This window comes from Molothrus aeneus, chromosome 5 (assembly GCF_037042795.1).
Source record: "Molothrus aeneus isolate 106 chromosome 5, BPBGC_Maene_1.0, whole genome shotgun sequence".
NCBI lineage: Eukaryota > Metazoa > Chordata > Aves > Passeriformes > Icteridae > Molothrus > Molothrus aeneus.
Genome location: NC_089650.1, coordinates 20,920,660 through 20,944,424, shown reverse-complemented (window position 1 = coordinate 20,944,424; position 23,765 = coordinate 20,920,660). Strand labels below are relative to the sequence as shown.

General features: G+C 45.7%; 1 protein-coding gene across 1 annotated transcript; it reads left to right on the top strand.

Annotated features, from left to right (window-relative positions):
• Positions 1-18,674: 18,674 nt before the first annotated feature.
• CHADL (chondroadherin like) lies at positions 18,675-21,983 on the top strand. Its single transcript, XM_066550767.1, has 4 exons — positions 18,675-18,827; positions 18,919-20,580; positions 21,266-21,432; positions 21,758-21,983. The coding sequence occupies exons 1-4, from the start codon at positions 18,675-18,677 to the stop codon at positions 21,981-21,983; spliced, it is 2,208 nt and encodes a 735-aa protein (XP_066406864.1).
• Positions 21,984-23,765: the final 1,782 nt, after the last annotated feature.

The following is a 23,765-nucleotide window of genomic DNA, read 5'->3' as shown; positions in this document are numbered from 1 at the left end:
TGGAAGGGCAGAATGAAGGACAGATGAATTTCATAAAGCTGTGGTTCAACTCATGCACACTTGTTTAGCTTTTCTTTCAAAGGAAATGAGGTTACAGGAGGGGATGATTCAGAACAGATCTCGCTCTGATGTGGCAGTAAGGACTGAAGTCCCTGATCAAGGAAGTAGGCATTGCTCTTAGGTCCTGCAGTTTAAATTGGAATAAAATGTATCTTGCTGTAGCAGTTAAGACAGCAAACTCCACCAGTTCCTCCAGTTAAATCCACTTTTGCTCAAGCATCCTAGAGGCTAATGCAATTCAGACCGTGTGTCATTCTATTTCTCAATCATTTTATTTCATTTAGCCACATTTTGCTAGTCAGCATTTGTTTTTGCAACCATAGTGATGAAATGTATTTATTGGCTACATAAGCAGGGGCCTGGCTTGGTCAAATTTCAATAATTCAGAACATCTCCTGTCCATAATACTAATAATTGAAATTTAAACAAATTTTGTTCTGTAATCAAATCTCTAAATTTGGGATTCACTAAGAAGATATGAGACTATTTATCCACAGTTCAATATTTCTGCCAGTATCTTGCTAATAATTTTGTCTGATTTTTTAGGTTATTGTCATTTGGTAACTGTAGTTCACATTTCCATTGTGTTTGCATCTTCTGCTGTAGAACAATATAAGTTTAATCTGTTTTTATATTGTTATGACAGTGATGCCACATACTTATTGCACTGACAATTGATATTTAGAATATATTTATTGGCTAATCTTTAAGCTGGCATTGTCCTTCAGTGCTGTTGGAAATATCCTTGTAACCAAAGAATTCTCAGGTTCAGAGCAAGTTGTTTTCATTACAAAATACAATCACCCTGTATCTTTTATTGTAGGAGACATCAAATCTTATTTGGTTTTTATCTCTGGGTTTAAATTTTTTTTCATCATTATTTTTTTTTTTTTAATTCCCTTCACTTTTTTACAAATAATCACAGACTTATGAAAACTCTCAAATTTTACATTTGTCTCAGCTATTTCTGTGTTGCAAAATGCTGTATAAAACATACTCTTAAAAACCCTGATAAGGAACTTTAATACCTTTAAACTGTGTTGCAGAGGACAGAACATTTTATCCTCTGTTCTTCATACAACTTAATCCCCTTTTAATCCATAAACAATTACAGACAATTACAAATGTCTTCAACTACCTCAAGGGAAAATGTCCATATGATCAAAATTCAGGATATTTAAAATCAGTAGCCTTATGATGACAGAAATATCCATAAATAGAAATATCCATAAATAGAAATATCCATAAACTGAAATGTCCAGAAATAGATGCTGAATTCTCAGAAGGAAGTCTGTATTAAAAAGGAAGATGTTTTGCTGATGTATTTATGTATTGATTTAATTTTAATATATTATCAGTCTGAAAATGCCATGATCCTAAGAACATGTTTGAAAAGAGAGATGTGCTTTATCACACCAATATTAAGATTGCTTAATTATTTGATAAGGCTGAATATTCAGCCATAGAAATGATACAGTGGAAATCAAAATGGCAGTAATTTGTAGGACTGTCTGATATGTCAGTGGCAAAAGGAAGATTTTTAACCAGGTGGGAAGAAGTGAGAGGTATTCTCTATTTTTTGTCTAAGTATTTTTGGAGTGGGTACCCACAGCTGGCACTCTTGAGTCTGGTCCTCCACCTTCCTCCCTCCAGCTCTGTTTACTGCTGGTTTATTTATCCTTTCCTAAGGAGATACTGAAATGAAGCTAGATTTGGAAGAGGGCCTGAATATAATTTCAGCTTGGTTTCAATTTTTGGCAGCTGAACCTGAAGACTTCTGGAAACCATGGAAAATATATAAGCAAGGGAGGAAACCATGGAAAATATATATGCAAGGGAGGTTACTAAGGCCATTAGTCAATTGAGAAACATCCCCTTTTCCCAACCACACAGAGGGGAATAATGAATAATATGGACAGAGCTACTAGTGATGTTAATTGTTGTCATTGCATTGAAGTTGATGAAGAGACAATTATTCAAATTTATTATTTGAACTCTTGCTCCTCTCCATTTCCCATAAGTAGATGTATTAAAAATCTTAATAGAGGACATGGAATTTAAGACAGGAATAACATGTGCCCATGGAATTGACTGAAGCACATTGAAGGAACTCCATTTGTTATTAAAATTTTATTGGACAGATAAGATGCCAGCAAAATGACTGGAAAAGTGTAATTTTCTTTCTCCCCAGAAATATTATTAAATACTAACAGCATAATAGTCCATGTGCCAGATTCCTAAAGGATAATTTCCTTTCTCTGCCTCCCTACAGCTCCTTCCATTCTAAGTACTGCATGTATCCTTTATTTTTTTTTTCCTTTTATACCATAAAACTCCCCTGTCACTCACTATATTTTATTAGGATACAAAACAGCCCACTCAGCAATTGTTTTGCATTCACACCTTGCATTATCATTTTCTCCCAGCCTCTTCTCTCTGACCCTTATCCCAGGCTTGTATTGTCCCTGTTTGCCCTCTTGTAAACAAACAAACAAACAAACAATTGACAGCTTCTATTTGTGTCTTTCAGACACAAATTTGACAGCTTTTACTTGTGTCTTTGAGCTATTTCTGAACTATTTCTCTCTTCTGACACACAGAAAAGCTGCCACAAATACTTATTTGCAAGTGATACAAACAGCTTTGCACGCCAGCTCTCAGAAAAGTTTCTGTGACTGAGACCTGAACATCAAGACCTGAATCTGGTGCTTAATTCGAATCATCCCAGTGAGCTGGACTCAGGCAATAGTCACCTTTGCTTATGCAGGAACAAACACCCTCCAGGTAATTCCTGGTCCTGTCAAAACAAGGCTATTTCCTACTGTCTGTCTGCACCTTGATTTACTTCAGCTGAATCTGAAAAGGGTTGCATTTTAGGATATGAAATTAGCAGCAGCTACCTAAAATTTGTGTTTTCTCGGGGAAAAATTTGTGTTTTCTCTGGGTGCTTGTATGTCCCACTTATGACTCATTTTTCAAGGTGAGCAAGGAGGAACTAGTTATGAGTTTGACCCAAAGTACAAATCTGTAAAATTATTATAAAATGTTCATGGGAAGGCATAAGAACTGTCTTTCTAGTAAAAGGAAGGGGAAGAAAGGGAAAAAAACACCCAAAACATAGGAAAAAATCCAATCTTGTACCACCTCATTTAAATCCACACAGGCCAAGAGATGCCAGTGGGAAAGAGACCAAGCAAAAGAGTGGGACTTTATGGATTCTCATGTGTGATTGAACTGCAGGACTTGCTTCAGTAATGTGGGAGAGAAGGACTGAAGCTCCTGCACACACAAAATCTCCAGGTCCATGGAACACCCTGGGGCTCCCAAGGTATTACAGGATCTGTCTCAATGCTTGGTGCAGTAAAACTCAACTGAAAAACTCCTTGTGCTCTACAGAGCTTCTGTATTGGAATTGAAGAAGGGTTTGCAGGCTGGAAATCTGGACCATGTTTTTTTTTTCTCCCTCTGTGCCAGCTGCTGTAGGAAAAGTTGTGATCTCCTGAAAATCTTTCTCCTCAGAAAAAATAGTGTATTTATGTTGTTTGTTTTGCTTGGGTTTTTTCCACTTTCAGGACAAGCAAAAATCTCATTTCTGTTTTAACAGAACTCAAAGGGATATAAAACCACTTGTAAATCCCTCTACTTTCTGAAAAAGGAGTTAAGGGCTTACAAAGTTAAAGAGGCCACTTTAAAAAGAAAACAAAAGATAAAGCACAGCACATGTCCAAGCATTTTGCTGACTATGATGAAATTAGGCATATTCTTAAGTGAAACAGGCAAAATATCCTCGTTCTCCCTGCTGGAAGGTTCAGGGGGGATGGGGGTGCCAAGGGAAGGCTTTTAAACAAAGCTGTGTTAAATGAGTAATTCCAGTTTCCAGTCACAGTCTATTTATGAGAGAGGGAGGCTGGCCCATGATAAACACATTGGAGAAGAGCCCTTTAGAATTATTTCATGCTTCCATTCCAAACTTTGTGAAGAATATAAATTAAAACCATCCTTCCCTATAAATCCCCTGTGCCCCATAGATCCTGTCTGCCCCAGAGATGCTGAAATCTGAGTGTTAAGAAATTACACATAGCCATCATTGATTATCTTCAAAATATAATTTAAAGTGTTCTTTTAATTCAGGTTTCTTGATGCTGAAACTAAAAGCATAAAGTTTTAACATAATTTAAGTTCAAAGCTGAAGACAAAATCCTGAGAGTTTTATCTTTTGTGCCTCCAGTTCTCCTTTCCATCCCACCCTAGGGAGGAAGGAGTAGTTTTACTGGGAGCACTAAATTGGAGAATACCATTCCCAAACCATGATACGACCCTCTAAAAAAGAGATGACTGAAATATTGTTTTTTCTGTCTGTAGTTAAAGAGAGAAGAAGCAGAACTGAATTACCTGAGCAGAGACTGTTTGTTCTTTGTGGAAATTGGTGGTTTCAAAAGCATACAAGGAGTAGGTAGGCAGTGGAATTAAGCAATATACAGAAAATTTGCCCATGAATCACCGAATATTTGCAAAGGGATTGAAAATCAGTTTCAAATAATTGAATTTAAAAAGTTGTGGTAATGAGCACCTTGGCATTCAGCATCTGTGGAAAGCAGATATTTCTCACCACATTTTTTTCTCTCAAATTTGTTTATGAAAAAGAATGCTTGTAGAGAAGGAAAACACAATTACACCTCCCTTTTTTTTTCTTTTATTTCTTTTTAAGTTTCAAGATGCCTCCAGAAACCAGTAATTTGGCAAGACACAGAAGTTAAACTTTTTAAAAACATAGCTTTATTTAGTCATTGTTCTTATGCTGAGAAAGAGAAAATTAACAATAAAAATGGCACTAAAATCAGTCTGGTAGCATGAAAAAGCAGCTCAGTTCAGGGCAGCGAGGGTGGTGAGTGGAGAGAAGGCGATCTCATTAACAAAACAAAGCCTGGAGTGTCTTTACACAAGGATGAATTATGTTGACAATCAAGTGAAGGATGCACTTGAAAGGCAAAGGTGCACTGGGATATTTGACTGTGGTGCTCTGAGACAAAGCTTAATTAAAAAACTGAGAGAACAGTCAATCCTCCATGCAGGACTGTGTCCTGCTGCTCCCCACACAATGACTCCTTTATGGGCTGCCTCCTGCTCTCTGTGCTGAGCCCCAGCTCTGACAGGACAGGTATGACTTGGACACTTGAAGATTTTAAATGTCGGGTTGTTTGTTTTTTAAACACACTTCAGATCTCCTGAGTAACACAAAAGATCAGCTTGTTCTAAACTCGGGATTTTAAAATTCCCCTCAAGTATAAAGAAGAAAAATTATTACTTTACTACCTGATATACAAATAAAGCGCCCTTTGAATACAGTTATTGAACCCTGGCAAAATATTAAGATGGGTAATCTGATGCTATTTCCATGCTAAACAGCACTCAAACCCTACTACAGTAATGTGGAAACTTGTGGGCTGATGCAGGGGATATGTGAGGGGGAATTACTGCTCATGATAAAAGCAAAGGAGTGCAGTCAAGCAACAAGACAGGAAAACATGAAATCAATGCATTTCCCTTGTTGTTTTAACAAAGTCTGTTTACTGTGGAAGAAGGAAGGTCTTCAGATTAGGAAATCTCACTTCTGGATTAGGAAACAGCCTCCATCACATCCAGCAGTTTTTCCCAAAATATATTTTTTGATTTTGCCTGAATTCTCCTCTTCTGCTATGAAAGGACTGCTGTCTTAAATGAAAAAATACTACAATGTTTCAGTTTCCAACATACAGAAGTTTTATAGTTTCGTTAAATTGTTGCTTTGGTCTCTGCCAGACACTTGAGTTGTCTGAACACCTGATGCCTGCACTTGCAGTGTCTCTCTCTGCAGAGATCTGGCAGAGGTCCCTCGTCAGCTGAAGCCACCAGAGTTCCACACTGTTAGGAAAATTGATCCACAAACATCAGAGGTTTATGTCCAAAAAGGAGACAGAGGAATCCTTTTACTTTATTCAAATAAAGGGAGAGGCCATGGGGCATTCCCCTGGGATCTCTCAAATTTTTGGAGGATGCAGCCTCCTTTTTATCCTAATTTCCCGGCCGCATTTCCCTTCTCTCTTTCCCCATTGGCTGAGGTACTTGAGAGGTACAGACTTCCTAATACACCTGATACCAAAGATTTCCTTCTAATGTATAACCCTCCCTTTTAATTTTTAATTCTTATGGAATTTAGGGGGTTTTCTTCCCCATTGTTTCTTTCATCTTTCAATGTCTAATTTCATTTATCAGCAAAACTAAAGTTTATTTGTAAAAGCAAATATCTTTTCCATTTATCAATCAGTGGAATCCTTCCCATTGTTTCTTTTCTCTCCCAGTGCTGGTTTTATCTACCAGCAGACCCACAGCTTGTCTGTAAAGACAAATCTGCTATTCCCCTCAACACTAACGCAAGAGGAGCATCTTTGCCTTTGGAGCGGGATCTCTGCTTGCTGTGAAAATTGCCCTTCCCATGCATTTTGTTGAGTCAGCTCAAAGCACAAAATGCTTATTAGTTTTCCCATCCAATGTTGAACCTCACTCAACAAATAATGAATCATGGGTGTGTGCTTTAACCCTTTCTCACCTTTACCACTTGCTAATTTTGGAACTTGCAGTTTATAATTATAGCACTGAGCTGGGGGTCTTGGCTTGGGAAATGAGAATATTTTGAAGGGAAGTTTAATAGCTGCATCTTGGTTGAATACACCATGAAGAGTGCATTCTGACCTACATTAAAAGCTTAGAGAACCTTTCATTCTACAAATGAATAGAGGGCCCTAACTCTGAGAGAAAAGCATATATTAATTTCTCTCTAAACCACTGGGATCCCCAGAAATTGAAATGGAAGGGGTTTTGTGGGACCTCTCTGTGCTTGTTTCAGGATGCTATGTGGCAGTGCACTTTGTCAGGGTTTGAGTCAGTGCCTGCTGCAGTAACCTGCTGTAAACTGGACTAAACAGGCAATTTGATTTGTCCTAAAACATCTCCGGAATGCCAGCAAATTAAAGGCAACTTCTACATTATGTGTTTGATTAGTGCTAAGAAATATAGGTAAAAGAACAGCTAATTAAATTATTTGCAAGATTTTTCTGATGCTGCATCAGTGAGTTTTGTCTTTTAAGCAGAAGTCATCCTTGACACCTTGGTTCAGAATCTGCATCTATGATATTCTTTTCATGAAGAAGGGAAGTTTTTGATTAGGGGGAAGACAATTTGAGAATAATTTCTTTCCCTGAGGCTGCACCTACAACCAAATAAACTGTTGCAAAACCCCAAGCATGGGGAATTTTACTCCAGAGGAAGTCAGTGGTCAGGGTTCTTCTGGTTTTTCTTGGGATATTAAATATTCTCTCAGAATAAACTATCTATTTGATGATTTTCCACTGACTGATACTTAGCTCTGGGAAAGGACAAGTTCATTATGCCAAAATTTCCTGTGGATTAGGATGTGGCATACCCCATTGCTATGGACATGGCCTGCTGCAGAAAACATTACAATTAAATTATATTGGTGAATGCAATATTATTTGTGAAATAAAACTGCCTTATCAGGATATTTAGCCTTCTTGGGTCTTTATAAACAAAGTAATTCCCTATTAGCTCACTGAGAAGGAATTAATGAAAGAGCAGAATTATCAGAAAGGCCTGAAAGGAAATGATTATGAGGTATCCTGATGCCAGCAGATAGAGTTCAAAAACATTTACATTTGTCATCTGGCTTGTCACCTTTGATAAGTCCTTCCTTTACTGCCTCTACTTTGCTTATTTGATCCACAGCATCCCCTTCAATTTCTCCTTGCCTTCCTCACATGTGCTTATTCCTCCCAAGCACAAAGTAGGGAAATGGATGTTTCTGACTATTTACTAAACTGAAAAATAAAGCTGTTCAACTGGAGTAATAATATTTTGGTCCTCCATCTAAAAGCCAAAAAAATCCCCAACATATTTTCGGTTTAAACACTACTTGTCAATGTATTGTATGTAATGCTTCTTGGGGGTGTCTCTCTCTCTTTTTTTTATTTTTTTTTAGTTTTCCCTTAACGAGTAGCTAATTTGTGTCAAACAAAATGCCAAAACTATGAAACCTAAAATAACATTTCCTTTTGAAATTCTTATGTATTTTGATACTTTATAATGGAATTCTTCCTTGAAAAAAATACTGGCCCTAATTGGGCTAAAAATGCTTCTCAGTGTAACTTGAATTGATGAAAATATTAATTTTTCAGTGAATTTACTGTCCATAGAAAATTTGTGACCACACCTACATGCAAACAATTAGTAATAATATACTGTTACTCCTATTGATGTTGTATGGTTTGGCTTAACATTTACACTGTCTTGTTAAAATAATTTCAAAATATGTTCTGATTTCAATAAATGCCCCTAGTGCTTCTGATGAACAGTGCATTGTCTGCAATGAAATTTGAAATTTGAAGCCTTTGGATTTAATAGGGACATTCAAATTAATTCAATGTTAGATTTATCTATCTATTCAGTGGAAATACCTCTATCTCTTGAAATTTCTAATCTAAAGGCTATTAAATAACAAAGATCTTGCAAGATATCTGCCCTATTGAATGGGAGAAATACTTCCAGCCTGCTTGCTCTCTTGAGGGTTTGCTTCATGGCAGATTTCAGGCTCAGCTCAAATTTGCCCTTGAACATAAATGCTGTTCATCATTTGGCTGTACACCTTGGTTTTATTTATCTGAGTTCTGGTGAGGCAGCTCATTGTTTCACAGGAGTTAAAACAGCACCTGAAAAGTCATGTGCATCTTGGTCGTGCATTTCTTCTGGTTTTCAAGGAAACCATCCAGGACTCCTGGCACCAGACTCCATCTCAATTGGAGATGGAAACACCACAGGTGTTGGCCAGTCAGGCACCTCCGAGTGGGTGCTATTTGGGGAGCAAGTCAATCGATCAGATTCTCCTCTCCCAGCAGCTCTGAAGCCGTGTGGGGGTTTGCTGTTGTCTCCACTGGGCTCGGCTCTCTGGCAGTTTCTCTGGGCACAGAGCCATCCTAGAGGTGAGGCTGTTAAACAGTGCTCTCAAGGTACAAAAAAGCCTTCAAAGCCCAATGGTAAACCTGTCTCTAAATTTCCTAAAGTCTGGAGTGAGGGCTAAAAATTATCAGAGGGAAGAAGGCGGTAGGCTTTGTTTCAGATGAACACTCTTTCTCTTTGTGTACCAAAACCGTACAAAAGTGTTTACATTTACAGCCTTAAACAAAAGATAATAATTGCACATTTGTAATGGATTTGTAATTTAGTCATTACATGTCCTGAATATATTGACTGAGATCTCCAGTCCTGGGAATGGCAGAACACTAAGGTTATGGTTGTGGGGTCACCTGTGAGTGCTACAGGCAGTTACCCAGAGTGAGAGTCAAAGTGCTACTAGCCTGTTCCCAAACTGAGTTTGTCCAGAGAGCATCCAGAAGGGTTAAATGCTTTCTTTTCAGGAAGAGGAAAGTAAAGCTTTGGGTGTGATTGGGGATGTCCATAAGAAACAACAGAGCAAGCTGGAAGAAGATTACTTGAATGCTAAGGGGAGAAAATAGGAAAGGATAATGGGGAACACAGATGGTAGGAAGAGAAGTAAAACTCTGATGGATATGTAAAACAGGAATTGGAAACCTGCACGGTGGGAAAGAAAGAACTATAAGAAATGTCACACTGGGGTGAAATGGTTGTGAACAATTGAAAAACCAAGAACAAGGATTTTATGGTAAAAAATGGATGTGCCTGCACCATCACAGGACTGCACGGTGGTTCAGTCTGTGAGGGGAAACGCTGAGGTAACTCAGAGGCGACAGCAAGAACTTCAGAGGGGAGGAATGCTGGAATTCCCTGGCATCACCTGGACAGTGCAGAATGAACATTTTGGGGGTAAAGTTGAGGAGTTTTATTCCCACTGGACTGTAGCAACAAAAGATGCAATAATCTGTGGAGGACATTTTTGGCAGGAAAATTTGAGGCAATCTCTAGAGGGGAAAATTGTTTGTGGGAAACAGTGGGAAAAATCTGAGGTAACTTGGGGAGGACAGGCAGACAAAATTTTGTGATAAAAACTGAGGTAATTTTTAAGGGCCTGAAAGAAGTTTTTGAGGTAAAATCTCAGGTAATCTGCAAGGGACTGAATGAATATTTTTGAGGCATAATCCGAGGTAATCTGTATGGGAAAAATAGGGAAAATTTGCGAAGGAAAATCTGAGGGAAATCAGTCGGGGACAAAAAGGACATTTTGGAGGTAAAGTTGGAGGTAATCAGTAGGTGGCATTTTGGGGCTTAAATGAGAGGTAATGTATAGGTGCAGATGGGGACATTATGAAGGGGAAATTGGAGGTAATCTCAATGGAATAGAACATTTTGAAGGAAAATCTGAGGTAATCTGTAGGGACCACTATAAACACTGAGGGAGAGGTGGGTGCTCCAAGTGACGCTGAGGAGATGTGAGTGTCACTGAGGGAATATGAGTGTTACTGAGGGGACAGGTGTCCCTGAGTGAGTGGCAGGTGCCCCTGTGTCACTGAGGGTGTAATAGGTCATGGAAGGAATGGCCAATTCCCCACGTGTTGCTGTAAATGTGAAGCCCAAAACTGGGCAAGAAAATAAAACTGTTGTCAAACAGCTACAGAGCAGGTATTTGTTTATTCAGTGCTGGGAGTGAGGTGGATCTCTCCACCAAAACCTCACTCAATCTTCTTTAGCTTTCAGTTACTTTTTAAAAGACCTTCCATGCAACATCACAATTTCACGATATCATTAATAAACTCATATTTGTATTAAGCTGTGTCATCAGTTTGTTGCTTTTGTGCATGCGTCAGTTCCTTCTGTGGTGGACGTCAGTCTTCTGGTGGACTTTTGACGAAAACTTCTGTAGTCTTCCTCACATTTGAACCTTTTACCTCTACAGCACATGCCTGGTGCTTCTTTTTGGTCAGTCTAATTCGTTTTTAGATAATTTTGCCTTTTGGAAGTTCAGTTAGAACTTGCTATCTTCCTCTTGAGGGTGCTTGGTCTCTCACTGCCTTTGCTATCTCACTTGTTTTATGGCACATCTTGTTACAATATTACTGGTGGTTAACCTTTTGTTACACACCACTTAGGATTCAGATGCCACTTGTGTTCCTCTGAGGAGGAGTGAGGGTCAATTGAGGGGACGCAGGTGCCCCGTGTTTCCCTGAGGAGGCATGAGGGTCACTGAAGGGGTGGCAAATGCTCTGTGTGTTGCTGAGAGGCCGTGAGGGTCACTGAAGGAACGGTGTGTGCCCTGCGTGTTGCTGAGGGGACACAAAAGTGATTTGAGGGGGAGGTGCCCCGAGTCTCTCTCTGAGGAACCGTGAGGGTGTCTGAGAGGCTTATGGGCACCCTGCATGTAACTGAGGGGGTGGCAGATGCCCTGCGTGCCACTCAGGGACGGGCGGGTTTGCCTTGTGTCGCTGATGGCAGGCGAGGGTCGCTGAGGGGGGTGCAGGTGCTCTCTGAGGGACACGGGAGGGACGGGCGGGTTTGCCTTGTGTCGCTGATGGCAGGCGAGGGTCGCTGAGGGGGGTGCAGGTGCTCTCTGAGGGACACGGGAGGGACGGGCGGGTTTGCCTTGTGTCGCTGATGGCAGGCGAGGGCCGCTGAGGGGGATGCGAGTGTGCCCTGAGGGACACGGGAGGGACGGGCGGGTTTGCCTTGTGTCGCTGATGGCAGGCGAGGGCCGCTGAGGGGGATGCGAGTGTGCCCTGAGGGACACCGGAGGGACGGGCGGGTTGCCGTCGTGCGGCCGCCGCCTCCTGACTGGCACCGCGAGGCCGCGTTTCCCGCCCAGGCGCGGCGGCCCCGCCCCGCCGCTCCCCTCAGCCGCGGCGGCGGGAACTCGAACCCGCTCTCTCGGCGAGGCGCCGGGCAGGCACCTGAGAGCGGTCTGGGAGTCACCCAGAGGCACTCCCTGGGCTGAGACACGGAGGAGGTGATTTGGCGCGGACAGGCAGAGGAAATTTTGTGATAAAACATGAGGTACTTTTAAAAGGCCTGAAGGAATATCACTGGGCTGAAATCTCAGGTAATCTGCAAGGAATGAATGAAAGTAAAATGTGAAATAATCTCTATGGTATAGAACATTTTAGGAGCAAAATCTGAGGTAATCTGCAGGAGATATCTTGGAGGGGAAATCTAAAGAAATCTGTGGGGGACAGAATGGATATTTTGGGAGCAGAATCTGAGGCAACCTGTAGGGAACATTTTGGAGGGAAAACTTGAGGTAATCTATATGGGACAGGAAAAATATTTTTGAGATAAAATCTTAGGAGACTTATAGGTTACAGCTAGGGGATGTTTTGGAGGGAAAATCAGAGGTAATCTTTTGGGGTGTCCGAAGTCACTCTCTTGTCAAAAAACCTGAGATAAATTATTTTAAACAAATTAGTGCTTTTTTGACAGGTGAATTTGGGGTAATTTAGGGAGGAAAAATGGGCATTTCTGAGGGTGAGAGTCAGTTGTAACACAGCATTTCGAGGCAGCATCTTTGACAGAAAATCTGAGATACCTTAGTGTGACTGTGTTCACAGGGGTTCTTGGATGAGGGAAGGGACGAGAATGTTGACTTTATGTTTAGAGGGTTTGATTTATTATTTTATGATATATATATATATATATTACATTATAACTATACTAAAAAGAAAAAGAATGACAGGCTTTCTCAGATGCTAACTAAGCTAAGAATAGACAAGAAAGGAATGATAACAAAGGCAGCTCTCTCGGACTCTGTCTGCAATAGCTCAGTCTTTGATTGGCCATTAATTATAAACATCCAAGATGGGCCAATCACAGGTGGACCTGTTGCATTCCACAGCAGCAGATAACCATTGTTTACATTCTGTCCCTGAGGCCTCTTAGCTTCTCAGAAAGAAAAATCCTAAAGAAAGGATTTTTAGTGAAAAGATGTCTGCGGCACCTTAGAAGGGAAAGAGGTGACATTTTTAGCTGAAAACCTGTGCTACTTTGGAAGGGTACTGTCACGGGCAGAATGGGAGCTGCAGAACAAATCTGTTAGAAAAGCCCTCCTGCTCAGTGATGAGGTGCAGCAATGACGCCCTTGCTTTCTAAATTCCTCACAGAGCAACCTGGGTGTGGTGTAATCCAGTCTCAGCCCCAGATCTGTCAACGGTTTATGCCTAAAAGATTTTATAGAAGTGAACCTTTATACAATTTTGTCCTTTAGGATAAAGGATTGCAAACCGTATATATATTCATATACATTTATATGATTAATTATTATAATAACTAGACAAAAGTATCTTAATCAAAATTGTTCACTACACAATAAAGGTGCTATAAAAACCAGTGTAGTGTAATGCAATGTTCTGAGCAAAGACTGAAGTGATTATATTAAAACTAGCAAAAAAAATTATTTGGGACTGGGTGATTGGAGGCTCAGCCTGTGGGGCTCCCAGTTTAGGGCAAATTTGGCAGAGAACTTCTGAAGGGGCTTTTTTAGAAAATAGATGTAAGTGGCTTTTTTTAAAAAATTGGTTTGAGAAAATATTTGTTTGGCGAAAAGTGGAAAAAATGGTTTATTTAATCAGTAAAGCATTTACTAGTATAAAAAATTAATAATAATAAATGAAAAACTTTTTGTTGCTCTAAAAGAGATGACAAATTTAGAAAGTCTCTTTTGTGGGTTGTAGTTTAGTTTACTCAGTCTCTTATTAGTTTCTCTGGTGCTGGAAATGCTGGGGATCAGGCCTGTCTGGGTGGGCTACAGGTGTGAGCTGCTGGTGCTCTTCAGGGTGTTCAGTCTAGAATAGATCTAAGGAAAAGAAAAACTACAGTCTAGGGAAGTTGTCTACTTTAAATAGCTAAAAACTAACTAAAAGCAAAGCTGAGTCTTGTTTTGCTGTTTGTCTGTCTGCAGACAACACAGTCTAGGCGTAAGAAGGTGTTGAGAGGAATAGCAGATTTGTCTTTACAAACAAGCTGTGGGTCTGCTGGTAGATATAACTAGCACTGGGACATAAAAGAAACAATGGGAAGGATTCCACTGATTGATGAATGGAAAAGATATTTGCTTTTACAAATAAACTTTAGTTTTGCTGATAAACGAAATTAGACATTGAGAGATGAAAGAAACAATGGAGAAGAAAACCCCCTAAATTCCATAAGAGTTAAAAATTAAAAGGGAGGGTTATACATTAGAGGAAAATCTTTGGTATCAGGGGTATTGGGGAATCTGTACCTCTCAAGTACCTCAGCCAATAGGGAAAGAGAGAAGGGAAATGCAGTTGGGAAATTAGGATAAAAAGGAGGCTGCATCCTTCAAAAATTTGAGAGATTCCGGGGGAATGCCCCATGGCCTCTCCCTTTATTCAAATAAAGCCAGAAAGGACCCCTCTCCTTTTTGGACATAAACCTCTGGTGCTTGTGGATCAATTTTCTTAACATGGAGGAGTGAGTGCAGTTTCTGAAAACAAACTGCACACTTCTTTTTCTGTTCTCTTTGTTCTTAGAACTAGTCCTAAAGGTGTAAAACTTATTTCTGGGCTAAGGAGATAAATGGGGATATGAGCATTATAAAGTCGCTCTAAGACACTGGCATGGCCAGAGCACCTTCCGGGTGCCGCGGCTGCCTTTGCGCTGGGCGACCTCCCTGGAAGCAGGGCTGGGTCTGTGCTGTCCTTGGCCTTTTGCCCCTGTGCTCCTTTGGCTGCCCAGACAGAGGGGCAACCCTGTAAGGCGGGTGAGAGCCCCTGTTTCCTCCTCTGAGGGGGAAATGGAGCTCTCCCGGCCTTCAGCCCAGCCACCCGCCCTGTCAGCAGGGCGGGGCCTTTTGCCCAGCCCCGGCACTTTCTGCCAGCCGCTGGGCCCTGGCCAGCGTGACCCCCTGTACTCGGGGCGCGTCACAGCCTGTGTCCCTGTGCCACCCCTGAAGCGGCTCAGCGCATCGAGGCCTCCGTGCCCTCCCCGCAGTGCTGCCAGGGCAGGTCTGATGCTTTCCTCTCCCACTCAGCGGTAGGGATGGCTCCCTAGAGCAGGTTGACAGCACAGAACTTGCTCCCTCTTCTGGGACTGTCTTCCCCTCCCTCCCCTGTTTTCCCGTCAGTTTGTGTGAGTGAGCAAGTGCGTTTGTCCCGCGTTTAGCCCCCCTTTAGAAATAGAGCAGGGTAGCTTAGACTTCCCAGGAGGGAAAGAGGAGCTCTGTGTGGTCATAGCGAGGTCCCTAAAAATGCACGGGTGGGGAATGTGTCCGGCCTTGCCCCTGCCGTCTGAGGACAGCCCGGAGCCCCTTAGCGGTAGCGTGGGCACCGTGACCCGCCTGTAGCCAGGGCCTGGGTCTGTGCCTAAGCTGCCGGTCCTGCTGGTGACTTGCCAGCGTGCCGGCCCTGTACTCGGGGATTGTGTCACGACCTTGTGGAGCCATTTGTCCCCAGGAGCAGCCCCAGGTCCCTGTAAACAGGGCTGGAGAGTCTGCTTTAGCCAGGTGACAGGAATGAGCATTCCCGGGCCCTTGTGAGAGCACAGGTCGAAGAAGTGCTGTGCAGGGTGCAGTCCCACCTTTGGTGCTGCTTTGGGCTGGTGTCTTTGGTGCTGGTGCTGAGGCTGGTGAGGAGGCTCCCGGGGCTCCTGTAGACGGCTGTTGCCGTGCTGCCCTGCAGCCAGGCTCCGGCCAGCCTCTTAAGTGCGGTGCAGGCTGGAGCCTGTGCTCTGTGGTGCTTGTTGCGGGGTGTTGGGCTGTGGGGGACAGCCCTGTAAGTGGGGTTGTGTGCGTCCCCTGCCCTCGGCAGGCAGCTGGAGGGATCCCCTGTAACCAGGCTGGTATCCCTGGCCTTTCAGAGGCATGGGGTCAGGAGTCATGGAGCCGGGTGTGTGCCCTCCTTGTCCTCGGGGCTGGGCCCTGGCCCTTCAGCTTCAGGCCGTGAGCCTGACTGTAGTCTCGTTCCTGTTATCCTGGGGAAGGACTGAGCTCTGTGGCTCCCTGGGTGTGGACCAGCCTGTAAGCAGGCTGTGGGTCTGGGAGCCTTTGTGCTCCTTCAGCTGGCAGCCAGCATGGGGTGGCTACCCCATTACTGGGGAGTGCCCCGGAATTGGAGAGAAGGAGCCTGCATAGGCCTTGGGGACCAGAGCCACCCTGTAAGTGGGGGCCAGTGCTCTGGAGTCCTGGGCACTTTGCATTCCAGGCAGCAGCTTGAGCCCCCTGTAAGCAGGGGTGCAGCCTCTTGGCCACTCCTTTGCATGCCCAGATTCATTTGCCTAGAGAGCCTGGCTCCCAGCACCGCATGGGACTTCACCAGACGAGATCCATAGTAGAATGGGAAGGTAAGAGCAGCAGCTTGGAACTGAAGTTGGAGGATTTTGGGCAGCTGGGGGGTCTGTGGGCGGCTGCTTGAGGGTCTGGCTGTGGGCCTGTTGGGTCACGGTTCCCTTCGGGAGCTGGAGCTTCTCAGGCCCGAGTGTGTCATCATCCATTGGCAGAAGCTGTGGGACAAGGAGGTAAGTAAGGAGCAGGAGCAGGTGCGGCTTCAAAGTCCAGTGTTGAACGGTGAGGTAAGAGCAGCAGGGATGTGTGGCAAGTCTTGGAAGATGCCAGTGTCTCTACTGGGACATGTTGGTTCTGGCAGGTGAGAGGTAGCACATCTGAACTTCCACTCTGGCTGCTGTCCAGCCTACCCTGCTGCCCTCTGCCTGGCCTTTCCATCATCTGCTGTGTCCAGGAGCCCCCTTCCCTGGCTTGTCAACAGCCTGTAGAGCAAAATCTCCCTGGTGGTGGCCCGGCCTCTGCTGGAGAACCATGGAGAGGGTAAGGTCTTTCCCAGGCACTGAATGTCTCATGCGGCCCTTCCCCAGCCTCACCCCAGCCTCTTATTTTGCTCATTTACCCAGCAATGATCTCAGCTGCTTCAGCTTCTACCAAGGCTGCTGCATAGAAGGGCTTGAAGTGGAATGAGATACTAGTATCAAATCTTCCAATATTTTTGTAAGGCTGCAGATCTCTTCCTGTTCCCTGGGAGAGTAAGACAACAGTCTGGGAGGAAAATGAACTCCTCCATGTCCTTCTGTAAGCTAATGATGATGATGCAGGCAATGCCAATCCAGCCTCTCCTAAACAAGCAAAAAAGCAAAATCAGGAGAGTGGAGGGCTGTAAACGTGGCAGGACTGGTCAGCTGCCTCTCCTTTTGCTCAGGCTTACGACTGCCATTGCAATTCATCTTTGAATTTGGCTGAATGTCATCTTTCTGCCCTGCAGCTCTGTAGCTCCTGTGACTAACACAGCCTGGAAAATGAAGGCAGAGCCTTGGAAACAGTGAATGCAAACCCCACATGGGCTTTGCCGGGTTGGTGCTCTCAGCCCCTGGTGAATCAAGGGGGAGGTAATGTCTGGGTTGCTGCCCTCTCTCCAGGGGTGGCTTACCCTTCCTCCCCCCGTCCTTTTCCTCCTCCCACGTTTGTGGCTCTGCCTGGTGAGAGCTGCTGGGAAAGCAACACAACGGGGCCCATTCAGTTCTCACTTCTGCAAGGAGAGCAAACAGCAGTGCAGGAGCTCGGCAGCTGCTAGACAGGGCAGGGGACACTTTCCTCTCTTCGACACATCTTGAAGTCCAGGTACTCCAAACTCCGGGTGTGTGAACTCTCCAGGTGTGAGGGAGAGAGTGATGGCATGATGTCTGGCATGTGGCAGTGCTCCAGGCACAGCATGGGGACTGAGTTTAGGGACATTACTTGGTGGCACTGGGCAGTGGGCGTGCAGGAGAGGGCTGCCCCAGTTTGTGTGTGTGTGTGTGTGTGGGCTGCAGCAAGACTAGATGGGGTGACAGCAGGAGAGCAGTGTAGGTGTAGGGGACCACAGGGGACAATGAGCTACAGTGGGCATGAGGCTGTGCACTACAGTGCTCCACAAATTTAAGCCTTGCAGACCCCACTGATGCTGTCTCGGAGCTAAGCAGGATGCATTGGTCATATCTGCAGCCTGATGCCTTCCTCTGTGTTTCTCCCAGCCTTGGCCTCTCTCTGATACCTTCACCCCAGGGGCTCACTCCTGCCCAGCCAAAACCAACCTTTCCTTCCTGCAGCTAAACAGTGGAGTTCTATTCCAAACACTGCTATGAATAGCTTAGGAGGGAAGCAGGGAGCTTGCAGGGAGAGAGGCAGATGACCAGGATGGTGGAGACATAGGGCATTTGCCATTTAAAGAAGGGTAGCAGCTCAGAAGCCTGTGTGATCACATTCTCTGGATGGCTGTACCTGCTAGCCTTACAAAAAGAATTGTAGGAGAGATATTGATAGCTTGCACAGTCCAAGGCAATCTTAAGCAAGTGATATTTGAAGAAAATGCAGGGGTAGGGTAGGTGTCTGTTTCAAGACAGCTCCTTGTGAGTGACCTGCTAGCTGTGACATTCACTTTTCATTCCAAGAATTCCTCCTCTCTTTTTTCCACTCTTCCTCATTTATAACTTGTGAAATCATAGTGTGAGAGCAAGAGAAAGTGAGACCTGACCCACTAGGTGACAGCAGCAGCCATCTTGGTACATGGGGTTCCAAGCAGGCAATGCTGTTTGGGGATGCATGTGAGCCTTGCCTCTCCCCTGGCCTTACATCTGTCTCTCCCCAGCCACAGATGCCCTCCAATATGGGGCCATCCTGGGGACTCCTCCTGCTTGCAGCAGCCTTGGGGGCGACGGCTGCCGCCCGCTGCCCTGCACCCTGTGTCTGCGATAACCTCCGTGCCCATGTCCTGTGTCTCAATGGGAGCCTGACTGCAATCCCTGACACCATCCCAGAGGTGGGAAGGGGAAGAAAGGTCAAGGGATGGGGAGAGAAAATAGGTATGGCAGCCCTGGGGTGATTCAGTGTTTTATTTGTGTGACTGACAGCTCACCAGAAAACTAGACCTTCGGGGCAACAGTTTCATGGTCATCCCAGCAGGAGCCTTCCTTGCTACCCCCTACCTGACACACTTAGACCTACGGCATTGCAAGGTGGAGAGGCTGGAGGAAGGGGCTTTCCGGGGTCTGGGGAGGCTTGTCTACCTCAACCTGGCCTCCAATGGCATAGCCTTCCTCTATCAGGAGTCCCTGGATGGGCTCTTCTCCCTCCAGCAGCTCATTCTGGAGGGGAATCGCATTGAGGAGATACAGCCGGGTGCTTTTGGCCATCTGGCATCCCTCACTGTCCTCGACCTGAGGGCAAATGCTTTGGTATACCTCCCAGACATGATCTTCCAGGGTCTGCAGGTTCTTAGATGGCTCCGGCTGTCTCACAATGCCCTCCATGTGCTGGGCGCTGACGCCTTTGCTGCTCTGCCTGCCCTCCGCAGGCTGAGCCTGGACCACAACGAGCTGCAGGCACTGCCTGGCGAGGCCCTTGCCAGGTTGGATGGGGCTACCCGGCTAGACCTGGGCCACAACCCCATCACCTACGTGGCCGAGGAAGCCCTGGCCATGGCCTCACTGAGGCACCTCTTCCTGGACCACGCCTCCCTCCAGGATGTGGCACCCGATGCCTTTGCCCGCAGTCCCCAGCTCCGTATTCTGGACCTCCGGGAAAACCAGCTGCAGGGGCTGCCGCCCCTGGCTGGGGCAGGGGGGCTGGTAAGGGTCAGCCTGGATGGGAACCCTCTTCTCTGCTCCTGCCTCCTGCGCCCCTTCCACAAGTGGCTGGCAAGGGCACGAGTGCAGGCCGAGGGTGCCTGTGCTGCACCTCCTGCTCTCCGTGGCCGGTCCCTCAACTCCCTGAAGTCCCCTGAGATGAGATGCAGTCGCCTCCGGCCACCCCCCAGCCCCACCGCACCGCCAGAGCAGCCAAGTTCAGCCGGCAGCAGGCAGTGTCCCCGGGGATGTGTCTGCTCCCCTGATTTCCATCATGGGTCCTGTGAGAATAGGGACCTGCGGGAGATCCCTCGGGACTTCCCTGAGGACACGCGCCTTCTCGACCTGCGCCGAAACCGCTTCAGGACAGTGCCACCGGCTGCCTTCCCTGGCCTGAAGGAGCTGGTGTCACTCCACCTGCAGAAGTGCAGCATCAGGGAGCTGCAGCCCGGGGCGCTCCAGGGGCTGGAGAGCCTGGTCTACCTGTACCTCACCGACAACCACCTCTCCACCCTGGAGGCTGCTGCCTTTGAGGGGGCCCCGCAGCTGGCCTACCTCGACCTGGACCACAACGCCTTCACCCATGTGCCTGCGGGCACCTTCTGGCTCTTGCCCAACCTCATCTCCCTCCATCTGCAGCACAACGCCATTGGGGAACTGGTGGAGGGTGACCTGGCTGGAGCCAGGGGGCTCCGCTGGCTCTACCTAGCTGGGAATGCCATCAGGCACATTGCCCCAGCTGCCCTGGCTCCCACCAAGATGCTGGAAAAGCTGCAGCTGGAGGGAAACCACTTGTCAGAGGTGCCCACAGCAGCCCTGCGGGGCCTGCCTGCCCTGAGTGAGTTGAAGCTGTCCCGAAACCCCATCAAGCACATGGGGGATGGTGTCTTCCTGCCAGTGGCCTCCAGCCTGCAGCACCTCTACCTGGACAACATGGGCCTGGAGCAGGTGAGTGTCTTATGGGACTCCCAAGGGGCAGTGGTACCACAGGGCATATTACAGGTTTCACTGCCCAGGGCTGGTGGCCCCTGTAGGGTCATCCAAACAGACATCCTCAAATTCCCAAGCCTTCAGGAGGTGTTCCATAGCCTGGCTGGGAAGCCAGATTTTTTCAGGCTCATCTGTAGCATTCCCTTGCTTCAACCTTCCTCCTGGCTCCCTTGGAAGTAGCTTATTCCCTCCAGTCCTTAAACACCTAATTTCATTGGGGTCCACACCATTTCCTAAACCACCTCCTTTCCCCAGCTCTGGCCAGATTGTTCTTTCTCTTATTACAGGCTGTCCTGCAGGCCTCTCCATTGCTATTATCCTGAATATTTCCATTCTCTCAAGGAAGTGGTATTAGCAGCACCCTCATAAAAACTGTGTATCTTAACAGCACCCAGGCATCACTCTGAGACCTCCTGCATGTGACCTTCTTTCTAAGACTGAACAAGAGTCTAATGAGTTCCAAAATGTGATTGAAATGGCTTGAATTAATTAACAGTCCCTCATATTTAAAGCAGCTCTTTTGTGGGGCCACTAGCTTCAGGACAGGTTGTCAGCCCCCCCAAGATGATCAGAGGTGCAGGGGCAGAGATCTGCTCCCCTGCCTTGATCAGCATGCCCCTGATTTACCCTTCTTCCATTGCAGATTTCCCCCCATGCCTTCACTGGCCTCGGTCCCAAGATCAGAAGCCTCTACCTGGAGAGCAATAAAATGAGTAACATACCCGACATGAACAACTTCACAGGGCTGGAGATCCTCAACCTGCAGGATGTGCCTTTCCACTGTGACTGCCAGCTCCTTCCGCTGCACAGGTGAGTGCCACAAGGGGGGAGCAGCCTCAGGGATCTGCTGGGGGGGCAGCTGAGCCTCCTATGGTAAAGGCACCAACTCACAGCCCACTGGCCATTTTTGGTGGCAAGATGTAGCACACTTCTGTATGCAAGGATGGAAGTTGCCTGGGCTTTCTGGGTGTAGGGAAAATAACCACAAGCTGGGGCGGGCAAATATTGAGATATTCAGAGGTCACCCAGGTTACCTGGCCTTACTTTGAAGTGATCATTCACTTATGGGCATAGACTTTTGCTCTTTCTTTCACCCTTCCTCATTTCTTTCCCTGATCTTCTACCACATTTCCAGGTGGATCAACAAACTCAACCTCTGTGTAGGGGCCACCTGTGGTTCCCCTGCAGAAGCCCAAGGGCTGAAGGTGAAGCTTTCCACCACTTTCCAAACTTGTCCTGGCTGGGGACAAGGTGAGGCTGGGGAAACCAATCCTAACAAGACTAAAGCTGCAAGCAAGTCCAGCAAGAAAAAGAGGTTGGGAAAATCTCCAGCCAGAGGCTTCAGTAAGAGCAGAGCTTAGGGTTTCTTAAGGTGTGTGGGACATGTGCTGGACACAAAAGGGCCATACCTACAGTCTGACTAGAGCAGTTTTACTAGACTTGTCCCCACCATGGAGACATGAATATTGCCCAAGGTGCACAGGAGAGGCTGGTGCCATCAAAACAATGCTGATTTGCCAAAGATGCAGGGTTTGGTTTTGCAAGACACAAAGGTACATTCCATAGAGTCTGCAGCGTCCTTTGGTGATGCAAACAATGAAGCCAAATACTTGCTGCTTCTTTCCAAGGCTTCATCCAGCCATGTGAAAAAGCTGCTGTCCAGAAGTTTGGTTTTGTTTTTGAAAGCACTTTCACAGCTGCCAAAATCATAAAAGAACCCAGAGTGGGACTGCAACCAGCGCCATACATTAAGGTCCTGCACTGGCACAAATCTTATTTTGAAAGCTAAAAAATTATTAGTGAAAATGTTGCCTTAATTCCCAGAAGTTCCTCAGAATTAAAACATATGCACATGGAAGCCCTTTTATTTCCTGCAGAATTCGATCAGTGATCCGTAAGTGATCCCATGATAAACAATGTGCTCAACCTGTTCCCCATGACTGCATAGGTTGGGACCCCAGACCCCAGCAGTCTGCTTAAATTGAAAAGGTTCTGAAAGATAAATGTACAGATAAAGATATGTTTTGACTAACTCGGGATTTTGGTGGCCTGGAAAGCAATATGCAAGCCTTGGGCCTCTTCCTGAAGTTGGTCATAGGGTTTTAGGGTACTGATCATAGACCAAATTTACAGTCCAACTGTTAAAAAAAATAAAAACTCAAACCATGCTCCAACTCCTCTGCAATTCTGGGTTCAAAAGCATGAAATTACAGAAGTGGACACATAGTGCAGATGAATATCTGGTTTTGAGGCCAGTGCCATGGAGGAGGTTTTGGCTTTTGTGACAGTAGTGTGTGCTTTAATGATTGTAACATGTTAGGTGGATAGGATCCACCTGTCTATGATGGGATCCACCTATCTATAAAGGGTAAGAGAATCTTTGGCAGCAGCCTGCCTAATTTGGTGAGATGGGCCTTAAACTAAAGAACTCAGTGTAGGTGAGGTCTGAAGTCCCATGGCTTCCTCTGGGGAGTAGATCACACCCATCAGTGCAGTGAAAGATGCTCCTTGACTGTCCCTCACAGTAAGCATCAAAGAGCTACCACCACAGGTGTTTATGGTTGTGGGTGAATCCTCCTAAACTCCTTCTTGGGCAATCCAATTGCTTGCTTAAACCAGATGTGAGGGGGACAGTTTCAGGTTCTTCCCTGGCAAGCTGTAGGATGGCATGAAAAGGTTAGAGGGACAGGGTGGTACTGAGTCTCTCTGCAGGTGACTTGAAGAGGTAGTAGACACAGGGGAGCACACTTGGAGTCTTACAGAGGTGAGCCAGGGACTCCTGAGGTAACAGAAGCCAACAGGGATACCAGCAGGGAAATATCTCAAAGGAATTAAGGGGTGTTCCTCTGGGAAGGTGATGCAGCCAACAGCCTGGCCAAGGTGCCTGTACACCAAAGCACACAGAATGGGCAACAAACCAAAGGAGGGGCTGGATACCACCATGCTGCTGGAAAGTTATGACCTCGTTGCCATTACTGAAACTTGGTGGGGCAAATTGTGTGACTGGAGTGTGACTATCAATGGCTATGAGCTGTTCAGGAGACAAAGGAGGGAGAGGTGGAGGGGTTGCCCTCTATGTCAAGAGGTGCATTGAGTGTGAAGAGTTGTCTCTGAAGAACAGCCATGAAATACTGTGGGTAAAA

Coding starts and splice junctions, on each gene's coding strand:
- CHADL (XM_066550767.1), top strand. CDS start 18,675: ATGGGGCCATCCTGGGGACTCCTCCTGCTTGCAGCAGCCTTGGGGGCG. Junction 20,581..21,265: donor ACAACATGGGCCTGGAGCAG/GTGAGTGTCTTA, acceptor CTTCCATTGCAG/ATTTCCCCCCATGCCTTCAC. Junction 21,433..21,757: donor CAGCTCCTTCCGCTGCACAG/GTGAGTGCCACA, acceptor CCACATTTCCAG/GTGGATCAACAAACTCAACC.